Genomic DNA, 12,902 nt, shown 5'->3' with positions numbered 1-12,902 from the left:
ACCTCATCTATGCCCTCGGAATATTTTTAAAGCTGTGTTTAGTTTCATGCTACTAGAAGAAACAGAGCAAACCGTAAAGAGAACAGCCTTTAATTTTTCCTTGCTTGCTCATTCCAGGAGTAGAAAGGGGGAAAACTTGCACACTTTAGTCCCCTTTGTTGGTGCCACTGCTATTGCTTGCACGGGGCACACCTGTGCTCTGTGCTAACAAAGCTGAGACAGGGCCGTAAAGAAGACAAGAAAAAGAGTGGGTGGGGAGATGCCTTCGGAGAAAACAAATGGACAGTGATCTGGGATGTGCATTTCTGTATTTGTTACTCGAGAGAAGGCTCCAAGAGCTTAACTGCCGCTTTAAAAAATAGTGACAGGGTGCCTGGCTCAGTCGGCAGAGCATGTGACTCTTGACCTTGGGGTCGTGAGTTCAAGCCCCACATTGGGCACAGAGATTACTTAAAAAAAAAAAAAAAAAAAAACAAAAAACTCACTAGCTTGTTTTATTAAAAAAAAAAAAAGGAATGATCAGAGTACAGTGAGAACGTGAGAATGTGAGGGATCTCACAGGGAGAATGGTGAAGGTTTCGGCGATAATCACTGCATATTAAGTTTGTTTTTCAGAATATAGCCCTCTCCCCCGCCATTGAAAGAGGGCCAATCATTTTAGTCCAGGTTTCCTGAGCTTTACACAAGTACTTCTCGGCAGGGTACACTGTTCAAACAGAGTATGTGGACACAGACGCTTTCTGGAATATACAAGTCTGGTCTCCTTTAGCACAATTCGCACCTCCCATCTCCTGCCTTTCTCATAGGAAATCTGTAGATAGAGACAAGAGTAGGTATCAGAACCAAGGTTATCTGCGTTCTAGGCACACAAGGGGGCATTGCAATAACAACTTGTTGGTGAGAAGTAAAAATTCAGTGGCATTTGAAAATATTTATAAAAAGATCTTCTATAAAGTGACACGACTAGTGCTTTGCAGGGTCAGAAGGGCAGGCTAGCTTCCTAACAATATTCTAAAAGCTGTATAAAAGTGTATAAAAGCCGCTAGTAATTAGTCTGTCCCAGGACAGCACTTTGTATCCATGATGTCCAACCTTCACAACACTGTGCTCTCCATTTACTAAAGTCACACTGCTAAATGCAGGCCCTTCTGACTCTCAAATCCATGCTATGCGGGTACAGACCAAATCCTGTTAAGAAAGTTCACCAGGGACTGATATATTGATAGTATTGTGATGAATAACATAAAAAGAATCAATTATTTGCTAGGAACAGTGAGCTGGGAAGTGGCAATGTATGCAATTGAGAGTTTCTCCGTTAGTGGTGAAAAAAAACCCAATCATTAAAAATGTGTATTCTGTAAAAACATTACGAGCATGTCTGCACTGTGTAATAAATGTTAATCGGGTTAACTACTCCCCATTTCTTTTTTATTCTAAATTGATAGTCCTTTTCTTACTTCCTTTATTCTTCTAGTTAAGTATATATCCCAAGTATACTTTGTAAATTTTCTATGTGAAATTTCAATACTAATTATGAAGGACCAAACAAAAAGTGGCAGGGGCATGTCAGTCTGTCTGCATGTCACAAATAAGCCAGAAAACCACTACAGACCAAGGATGATGCATACGCTTCTGGTGGCAGTGATAGTTGAGATGTTCAACACGGAGTCCACTTGGAAAACGTCCGTCAGTGCCAAGGCTACGGAAGAAAATATTAAAACAGGACACCACACCATTTTTCCCCTTCCCACTGAGTGTTTATTTTATAGCATTTGCATCAGGTAATCAACTGAAACACTTCAACAACAGAAAGCTGGCAGAATGTTAAGGAAAAGGAATGATTATCTCTCCAACAGATGTGACAAAATGGTTTCAAGTTGGAAACAGTATTGCATAAATGAATCAAGTGAATGGGGGAGGAGGGAGAAGAGAGGGAGAGCTGAGACTGAGGAAGGAGTGAGCATCTTCCAACATGGACTGTGAGGGGGGGGAAGGCACTGTGTAGCTGTCTGTAGTATTCATAAAATAAAAGTCAAAATAGACAACCCATGTTTCTCAAAATTACATCCAACATTGCTTTAGAGCTGCTCATGTAACTGACTCTCAACAGAAAGCTGGGGAAGCTGTCTAAAAAATCAGATAGACGGCACCAGTGGGTCTAAATCACAGGCTCACCAGTAATGTGTTTTAAAGAGATCGTCACCATCAGGGTCCTTCTATAAATAGTACTGCAAAGGTCACAAAGCTGCATGAACTTAAATTATAGGATAAATCTGACTAACTGATAGCCTATTTCAATCTCCAAAATTCCCACTGCGGGAAATCAGAAAGTAAGCTCCACTCCAGAGGAGCTGAATTGGCAGTGCATTTGAAACAGGGATGCTCTTCCTTCAAAAGGCTGCCTGAGCAGCAGTCTGGTTGGCAGGGTACAGCAATTCTGCATAGGGTAAATGGATGCAAACATTTCGCAGAAATTGCCCTGCATCCTCTCAAAGTAAATAGCACTAATTTATGGAGAGCAAATTTTCAAATCATGAAGTAGAAGCACCTGGGCCTCTTACAGACCAACTTCATACAAGGTTACAGTACTGTACAGCATGCTACTTCTCAGAATAAAGGCTTCTAGGACCATAGATGTGTTTGAGAATGATCAATGGGAAAACCCAGAGAGATAGCTTACACAGATGTTCTCTATGTGGAATCTGAATATAAATTAAAATACCAGCTTATGCACTTGGGAACCAGCCTTTAAATTCTCTAGTGCTTTTAATCATTTTTATTTCATTTTATTAGAAAAAGAGAATAATTGTCTACAAACTATTTTCTTTCTAACTATGCAAATACAATGAGCAAATCATCTGCAATATCAAAATACTGTTTGTAAATCACTGATGGCACTAACAATTTTAGGAATTTGATAGGACAGAGTATTGAGAAAGACCAACAACAGATTTCAAATTATAGGCATTAACTGAATTTTAAGAATAGAACATAAAATTTAAAGTTTAAAAGTCAGTAAGTTTAAGTTCTCTGACTTTCAATAATTTAAACCCAATCATCAAGAATTCAGAAGCACCCAATATGTTCAAAGTTGCACAAATGGGTACAGATGATAGAAAAGTAAGCCCCATGCAATGTTTTAAGTGTTGCTATCCAATATATTTAAGTGATACTTTACAGATTAAAGCTCCGTAAAATCAAAATATATCCTCCTGATTACATTTTAAAACAGTCACAATAATTTATCAACAGTTGCCATTTCACAGCAATTAGAAAACAGGAGCTGATACAAGGTGAACAAAAAAAGTACTTTTTCCTCTTTTAGGAAATAAACATATGTATATATACACACACACACACACACACACACACACATACACACATAACGTCATCTTTTAAAATTCAGAGTGGTTAATTTGCTTTTGTATTATATATATATAAAAAAAAAATCCCTATGGTCAAAATACTGAAAAAGCGCAAAAGCTGAAAAAAGAAAACCACATTTGCCACTTTTAAAAAATACATTATTGTCTCAGTGTGTTTTTGTTTTTGTTTTTGTTTTTGTTTTTTTAAATTATAAAGTTAGGTATCATGAGGACTCTGCACTCGTGACTCCCAGGACTGTACTGGGCCCCACAGAATTCAATCTAACCCCTGCTCCCTCTCGAAGAAGGATACTCCCTAACCCATCTTACAAGATGATAGAATACATGCCTCTCTTATGAACTGTTAAACTGGGAAAGAAAACATGCCCACCTGGAAGCAATCTAAGTCATAAAAGTTCATGAATCTGTGGGAGAGACCGCCTGAATGAGAAAGCTATTCTTTGGATAGAAGTTAGGAGCTTCTAGAAGTATATAAACTCTTTTAGGTCACTAGAATAGACTTAAAAAATGATGTCTCCATATATACTGATCTATTACAGGGGTTGGTAAACTACAACCCATGGTCCCTATCTGGCATGTCAAACCTGTCTTGGTAATAAAGTATTATTGGAAATCAGCCGTGCTCACTCATGTATGTGATGTCTATAGCTGCTTTTGTGTTCAAATGACAGAGATGAGTAGTTTGAAAGAGACTGTATAGACAACAACGCCTAGAAGAGTTACCCTCTGGACCTTTGTAGGAAGAGTTTACTGAACCCATGATGTAGGGCACCACGTGTACTCTCGTTTCCTAAGAACCAATGCACCTCAAGATTTTAGCATGTCCTCCAAGAATAACCTGCATACTGGGGGCTCCTTAGCAGATTAAATGTCAAACACCCCACCCTTCAAGTGGTGCTTGCCTTTTGGGTGAGGGAATAATTTGTATAGATTTTCAATAAATATCCGTAAAAGTTAATAAATACACACACACACACACATGAAAGCCAAATAAGAACAGTATGCCTGTCGATGTTCTCTTAATGTTTTCCTGTTACGGGGGTGGGGTGGGGTGGGTACTAAAACGATTCTTTCTGCCAACTTCCTTCAGCTTTTCTTTAAATTTGGTGGTTTTTTTTTTTTTTTTTTTTTTTTGTAAATCATGCTCCCTCCTCACCTCCCATACAATTAAAGCAGCCTACCTAAAAATGTTTATTTACCTAGTTTGGTGAGGTCTTGTTCAGGGAAAGTATTTATTTAAATTAAACATAGTAAAGATTATTCTTTTAGAAAATATTCCTAAAATACTTTATCTGTTACTTTAAGATGGTACAGGGAAATTAAACTTTGCAAAATATACCTTAAAAACCAGAGGTACAAAATAGCTACCATTTCTGAACGGTAACGTAAAATAAAAACAGACCAATCTCTCAAATTTGAAGAGCATATTTTCCCCTGCCCTGAGTCAGCTAATGAAGTCTTTTTCAAACAGGGAACCTTCTGAACTCAAGCAGCTGTTCATGAATCTTTAAGAGTTCACAGGTGTTTCGTATTTCCATAATTGTTGAAACAGGGAAGATAAAATAGAGAAGATATTTATCAAACACATATTTATACCAAAATTAACCGTTTTTTCCCACCAGCTTAGAAGTGGACTTTTCCCTTAGTTAAAAAATGAATGGTACGGAACTGTACGTGATCGATGTTTCCATCACCCCTTACGTTTCTACAGCGCATTAGCAGATTCCAAAGTGCTTTCATGTGCCATCTCATTTATTCCTCACAACACCCCTGTGAGGTAGGTACAGCAGATATTAGTCTCCTCATTTCAAGATGAGGAAATTGAGGCAAAGAGAGGTTAAGTGACTTACCCAAGATCACACAGCTGATAAGTGGCAGAGCCAGGACCAGAAATCAGGTTTTCTGACTCCTTGGCCACTACTCTTCCCACTTGAATTACTGACCCCAATTATGAATAATGTTCTGTGTATCAAAATTGAAAGGTTACCGAAGTCCATTTCAGTGACGTCTAACAGTAAAGTTAATTGAGAACTACAAGAACAGTAGGTCTGATGATTTTACTTGACATAATAAAACTGGTGCAAAACCACTTTTACCTAATTAACTTATAACCATTTGGTCCAAATACATAAAATATGCAGTATTTACAGCATTTTCCTTTCTTTTCTTTTCTTTTTTCTTTTTTTTGTAAATGCAATGCTTTAAAACACATTATAAAGCACCTTAGTAAAAATAGTCTACAAGTAAAAGTACAGAAGAAGTAGGAAAATCCTACCCATACCACAGCTCACTAATGGAGTTATAATATGGAATCACCAATATGTCAGTATATGCTCTACAAATAACCCATGGAGGAACAAATACTAAACTTACTTTTCTGACATGAATGTGTGGAAGCCTTAACTAAAACTCCAGACAATGTCAACATTCCTTGAAGTGTCTCCCCAGTCTTAGATACTAGAAAGACACGAATCAGAAATACTGCTTTGACTCTTTTAAAATTGGTTTTTAACACTAATGATCAGTTTTTTCAAAGAATATTAAAACGACCTACATAAATGTGGGCAATTCCAACTACGGCAGAAACATTCTTAGCAAACAGGATCAAACACTCCAATAAGTTTCATGAGACATGATTCACAAAAACAAAGCACACACTGCCAAACAGTAACACTATTCAGTAGAGGTGTATGACCCAAAACCTCCAGGTGAAGGTGGAAGCAGCAAATGGATTAATCTTCATTCATGGTTACTGGGAAAAAAATGTTTTGTCCAAAAGACACTATCAGAACTTATGTTTGAAATTGTATTTAGCCTCCAATTAGACCCGCTATGTGTTAATTTTAGACGATGTGTAGGCTTTTTCTAGGCAGGAGGTTATAACTCCCACCAAAATTTAACCAGGAAAAAAGAAGAAGAAAAAAGAGGAAGAAAAGGAAAAAAAGGCTGAAACGGAAACCTCTGAGGCCACTGAAACCTACCAGCCAGCATCTACTTCCCGGGTGTTAACTGCTCCCTAACTCGGCTCAACACACACTGTCTCTCACACCCATCAGCAACCCGGGTTGTGGGGCTGAGGTGAAGACAAGGTTGAAGTTTTAGTTCAAGAACCTAACAGTCACACCTTGTACTCAGTTCGACTTAGGGTAAATCTTTTCATAGAAAAAGTTTTGTGCGAGGATGTAGAGGTCCCCGTCTTTTTCCCGTACAGCGTGGGCTCTGATGAACTGGAACTGCTCCAGGGCAAATTCATAGAACTCGTTCTCCATTTTCCAAATGTCAGATTGCTGCAGTTTTGCAATGGTTTGTTTAGTTGGGAGTTTCTTCTCTGTGGTTTTCCTAAGATGAGATTTCTTTCCTACTTACGAAGGAAAAAAAAGAAAAGGTAAATAATTCTGAGAACACACAAAAGAGCGATGCTTCTTTATGTGGAGAGATGGATTAAGTCAATGTGGCACACTGAAGGACAGTAACATAACTGTTTCGCATTAATATCATTCAGGCAAGACTAGTGCTCTAATCATACTAGAACTGTGATTTATTCCTTTATAATGTAAATCCTTAACCTGTTAGAGACTTAATGAGATGTCAAATAAGAAAACTAAGGATCCCCACTCAGTAAAATGTAGGCTGTCGCCTTACATGCTGTTCTAATATCAAATGCTTGGTGCTCTACCAGTTTATTTTTTAAATATGATAAAATATCTCTTTTCAATCTTAATACTAATTTACCATAACCTACATTCTCCATGTGTGAGAAGCTAGGGCATATGCCTATTCTGGGAAGAGTTGTTATATTGGGTCTTACCAAAGAACAGGGGAAAATCCCAGATTTAGATTGGACCAGAGCCCTGCCACTCACCTATGTCATACAGTCGAGGCCCCTGAAGCACACTTTACCCTGGCAGACCCAGCACCTGCTGATTATCATGGCTGGGACTCATTTTTACCATCCCACCCTTACTCTAAACAGCATTAGGTCTAAACAGGTCTCAGGTGCAATATGGTCATAATGTTTGGTATATGGCATTAGTTAATATGACACATTTCTAACAAAGGCTGGTTCTGCAGCTCGTATCTTTCCACTAGTCCTACAATGCCTTCTAATTATCATCTAATGCATGTTTTATTTACTCAAAAAATACTGAACGAACACCAGCTGTGTGCCAGGCCCTGTTTTGTATTGAAAATGCTAAGAAAGGGGGGGCACCTAGGTGGCTCAGTGGGTTAAGCCTCTGCCTCTGGTCATGATCCCAGAATCCTGGGATGGAGCTCCACATCAGCCCCCTCCCCTCTGCTCGGCAGGGAGTCTGCTTTCCCCTCCCTCTCTACCTGCTTGTGATCTTTGTCAAATATATAATTAAAATCTTAAAAAAAAAAAAAAAAAGAAAAAAAATGCTAAGAAGAAACAGGCAATATAATATACCTGTCTTTCTGGAATTATTTCTTGGGCTTTACTCAAGAAATGTCAAATCACACATAATTTTCAAGTTGTGAACAAAGTTAAGGACAGCTTTAAAAAGAAACCCGTCCTTTATATACCTGTCCGGTAGAGTTCTGTAGCGCCCCTGAAAAACCGGGGCAAAGCTGCCTCCAGCAACATGATAAAATCTTCAAGTTCTTCAGTGACTCCCACCAGAAAGTATTCATTAATTAGGTTATACTTGGCTTGATCCATAGCCCACCTGCTTCCCACATTCCTAAATCCAAAGAAAAGGAATTAGAAACCTGGCTGTGAAATCTGCTACGTATTTTTTTAATGCCTCTGACACTGTAGATTATGAAGAAAATAAACGAATGTCCATCCAAAACCTTAATGCCCTTTTATTAATGTCTCGGGAGCAGGGGAGTAAATTACTTGATTTTGAAGGTCCATCCCAGTTCTACGAATCTATGAAACATACTAAAGAAGTTAAATTAAAATCTCACTAAAGTCCAAAAGACAATACCCTTTTATTGCTCTAAGGCAGGGGTTGGCAAACTTTTTCTGTAAAGTGCTAGAAAGTAAATATCTTAGGCTTTGCAGGCCATATGTTCTTGGTTACAAATACTTAACTTTGCTCTTGCAGTGTGAAAATAGTCATAGACAATAAGTAAATACATAGAAATGGCTGTGTTCCAATAAAACTTTATTTATAAAAACAGACGATAGGGACGCCTGGGTGGCTCAGTTGGTTGGCCGACTGCCTTCGGCTCAGGTCATGATCCTGGAGTCCTGGGATAGAGTCCCGCATGGGGCTCCCATGCGGGACTTTCCTAAGCAGACTCCACGGGGAGTCTGCTTCTCCCTCTGACCTTCTCCTCGCTCATGCTCTCTCTCACTGCCTCTCTCTCAATAAATAAATAAAAATCTTTTTTTTTTTAAAGATTTTATTTATTTGACAGAGAGAGATCACAAGTAGGCAGAGAGAGAGAGAGAGAGAGGAGGAAGCAGGCTCCCTGCCGAGCAGAGAGCCTGATGCAGGACTCTATCCCAGAACTCTGAGATCATGACCTGAGCCGAAGGCAGAGGCTTAACCCACTGAGCCACCCATGTGCCCCCAATAAATAAAAATTCTCTAGATGGTAATCTGCCAATTCCTGCTCTAAAGATATGATTAAAAATTGAGAAGATGTTCTTCCTATAGCTTCCAGTTCTTCTTGTGCTGTTATTATGCTCTGATATAATCTATTGAGTAGGACCCTTAAGGTCCACAGTGATCCAGTAATATGTCTCACATAATGAGCAAAAGAATAAAGGCATTTCTCATCATGGTTTTAAGGAAGACACCAACTTTGAAGGTGTTCCTATTTCTACTTTTCCTATTAAAACGATTAGAACAAATAAATATGTATAAAAATGTACCATTTAAAAAAAAAACTGAAAATTCTGCACAGTCTGAGGAAATGAACTTTTTTTTAAAGATTTAAAAAAACCTTTATTTTCCATCTAATATTTATTAGCAGACCAAACCACAACCATAACCCTGGCTTTTCTCAAAGTAAAAAAATCAGTTAACAGTAAAACTAGGTGACTAATTTACCCACTAAGTCTTTTCTTGATCTAAAATGAATGGCTAAGGGGCTCTTGGGTGGCTCAGTGGGTTAAATAAAGCCTCTGCCTTCAGCTCAGGTCATGATCCCAGAATCTTGGGATCGAGCCCCACATGGGGCTCTCAGCAGGGAGCCTGCTTCCTCCTCTCTCTCTGCCTACTTGTGATCTCTATCTGTTAAATAAATAAATAAAATCTTTGAAAAAAATAAATAAAAAAAAAAATAAAAGGAATGGCCAAAACAACAAGCTTAGGAGAAAATGAGCTTTATGAAATTATCCCTGGCCTCTAATTAGGAGATCTGCCAGAATACAGCAAAATATGTTAACATCAAAACCAAAAAACTATGAGGCACCTGGATGGCTCAGTTGGTTAAGAGTCTGCTTTTGGCTCAGGTCATGATCTCAGCATCTGGGATGAATCCAGAGTTAGGCCCTGCTCAGCAGGGAGCCTGCTTCTCCCTCTGCCCCTCCCCCTGCTTGTACTCTCAACTCCCTCTCAAACAATAAAATAAAATAAAATAACAAAAAATGAAAAAAAAAAAAAAAACAACCAAACCCAAAATTAAAAACCAGCATCTGAGAAAACACTGCCAAGGATATGATGTATGAAGAATCTTTTCAATGCACTTAAACGTAACTATAAAACTAGATTATTACTTAATTACATGTTATTTTTAGTCTGGTCTTTCACTAATTTCCCTATACCTAGCCCTTGACCGGTATGTTCACACTTGTGAAACACAGATTATAGAGACAATAAAGAAGATTATCAACTTAAGCTAACTTTATGTCCCTACCAGCATTCCGAGCTGTGGCCACAGAAGAACGGGATTTGAAGCCAGAGCTTCTCCGGAGCACAGTCTGAGCCGCCCTCAGCCACACATTCATCAAAGGTCTGGAACAGACACAAAACAGCACACATGAGGCATAAACGCAGGTCTCACCTATCAAATACCTTAACAGGTTAAGTTATTAAATACGCTGGCAGCAGTGGGTGGGATGAGCTAGTAAATTAAAGAGATAGGCGGGTTACAAAAACATACTTGAGACATTAAGGAAAGTTAGATTGATTTTTTTTTTTTTTTGCCCATCTTTGTTTAATGCTGATGTATATGGGAGTTTGGTTTGCTTTTACTGTATGAATTAAACCCTCCCCCAGTCAGATAACAATTTGTCCTTGAGAATAAGTACTGGTTTATGTTGAATTTGTGTATTTGTACTTTCTAGGCCCCTTCCAAAGGAAATTAAATAAAAACAAGGCTAAAGATATACTACAGGAAATAATCATTTGAAAAGAATATAAAGGAGGAATACACTGAAGTCTTCCCTCCTTTTCTCGATAAAACAAACAAAACTCATTGTACCACGCAGAAACGACCTCAGATACTGAGGACTTGTGTGCCCTCCTGTCCAGGGCATCTGACTGAATTAATTAAAAGGGAAAGAGACTCACAGGCTATGAATCTAAAATTAATCAGCTTCACTTCTTCAAGTACGTACAGTCTGTCACAGGCATTTTAACAGTAGGCCTTATCTATTTGAAATGATCCCGAGATGCCAGAGAACAAACTTGGGAGCTCTTATTGCCTCCCAGTGAGACATCTACAAATGCCACCTGTTACTTCTGAGAAGAGAAGGTGTGGAAGAGTAGAAAGAGCACAAGAGCTGAGTAAAAGCTCTGGAGTTTCAGGAACCAGGTTGAACTTTATTTCAAGTAAGTCTTTAAGGACTCCAAACCTCAATTTCTAATCTATACAATTAGATACACTCAAAGGGCCCTTTAAACCAAAAATCTATGCAAATAGGACCAGAAAATCCTTACACTTGGTGCTGGGTGGAGCTAGAGTGGAATGATTCTCTTTATTGTGGCAATATTCAAAAGACAACAGCAGACCAGGGCCCATAATTTGCCCATTCCTTTTATAAACGACCTTCCCCATGATATAGCAAAAAGGTCTGTAACTTGGCTTTGATTTCTGAACCCAAAATTAAATTTTGTGTTTGTTTCCTTCCCTAAGAAAGGAGGACATGATTGTACTTTGAGGAAGAAATAAAATCACAGCCGTAAGAGAATCTACCATAGTTGACTGTCCACTGCAGGCATTGATAAGGGAAATGTGTCTATGTCTGTGTGGGTCTCTATCCCCAACCCACCTCCCTAATAGTCAAATACGATGTTTTGTTGTTTCTTGTTCTCCTTGACCTCCATGGCATCTGACCACCCTCCTCTTTCTGAAAATCTCTTGTTATCTCTGCCCCTACTGGATCCTTATCTATATCTTTGGACACTCTCTGTTCTGGCTTTGTTAGTGCTCTGTGCCTTTGTGAATATACTATCATTATCTTCTTTGAAGGCATGTTTTGGTCCTTCCACCAGGTATGGAAATTCATCTCTGTGATCTTCTCTTTGCCCATTGCCTTCCTTAGCTTATTCACACTTCCTTCTTCATTGGCTTCCTTTATAATTTCTAAGCAAAAGACGTCTACATCTCTACCTCCATCCAGATCCATCACTTCTCATCTTCTAATACCTAGGATGCATTTTCATTTGAATTTCCAACATTACTTCATGCTCAATACTTCGGCAAAAGGATTATGCTGTCCGTGTAATTCAGACCAAAGATTTCAGAACATTTCCGAATCTTTCTTCTCCCTCACTTAACATCAGATGAGGTAACATCTTTCCAATCCATCTTTCGTCAGTCTTGCTTCTATCAGGGTCCCACAATGCCATGTGTCTGTTCTTATAATCACTTTTTAATGGGCTCCCTGCCCTCCTTCCTTCAATTCCTTCAACCTGCTCTGTACAGTTAGTTACCAGATTAGTGTAAGGAGTCACTTCTAACATCCTCTACACCTAGAAACCTTCAATGGTTTCCAATGTCTCAACCAAAAAAATCCAAACTTTTTATCCAGGCTTTAAGAAATGCTTCATACTCTGACCTCGAAATGCTAGTTATCTTATCTCTATGTGTAACTTCCATGTTTACCAGATTAGCCTGTTTTGTAGTTTCTCAAGCATGTGATATATACCTTAAATCTAAATACCTTTGCTGATTACATTTTCTTCCTCTAAAAGTGTCTTCCTTCACCAATCTGGTTTACAAGAAGACTATCTTTCCAATGATTCTGGTCCAAAGTTACTCTTACCTCCTCTGGACTGGTATAAATGAACTATACTGCCTTATAACATCCAGCTCTTAGGATGCAGTTATGTATATCTACACATACGTCTTTTTTTTTTTTAAGATTTTATTTATTTGACATACAGAGATCACAAGTAGGCAGAGACGCAGGCAGAGGGTGGGGGGCGAAGCAGGCTCCCTGTTGAGCAGAGAGCCCGATGTAGGGCTCGATCCCAGGGCCCTGAGATCATGACCTGAGCCGAAGGCAGAGGCTTTAACCCACTGAGCCACCCAGGTGCCCTACATATACATCTTTATCTGAAGAACTTGCTTCATGTATTTTTTTTTTTAATGTTT

The 12,902-nt window shown here is 38.7% G+C and overlaps 1 protein-coding gene across 2 annotated transcripts in view; it reads right to left on the bottom strand.

Annotated features, from left to right (window-relative positions):
• Nucleotides 1–1,735: 1,735 nt before the first annotated feature.
• The window catches only part of HS2ST1 (heparan sulfate 2-O-sulfotransferase 1), a 173,411-nt gene continuing 162,244 nt past the window's right edge, over nt 1,736–12,902 (bottom strand). Inside the window, exons 5-7 of one of the 2 annotated variants that reach the window (XM_059375304.1) lie at nt 10,218–10,315; nt 7,929–8,086; nt 1,736–6,747 (exon numbers count right to left, since the gene is read on the bottom strand). In XM_059375304.1, the coding sequence (XP_059231287.1) occupies nt 6,518–6,747; nt 7,929–8,086; nt 10,218–10,315 (486 nt within the window). In that variant the 3' untranslated portion in view covers nt 1,736–6,517. The remainder of the gene's footprint in view (nt 6,748–7,928; nt 8,087–10,217; nt 10,316–12,902) is intronic. The other variant, XM_059375305.1, reaches the window with a different exon arrangement.

Source organism: Mustela nigripes, chromosome 14, assembly GCF_022355385.1.
Source record: "Mustela nigripes isolate SB6536 chromosome 14, MUSNIG.SB6536, whole genome shotgun sequence".
In the NCBI taxonomy this organism is placed as follows: Eukaryota; Metazoa; Chordata; class Mammalia; order Carnivora; family Mustelidae; genus Mustela; species Mustela nigripes.
This window is presented reverse-complemented; position numbering and strand designations above follow the sequence as displayed.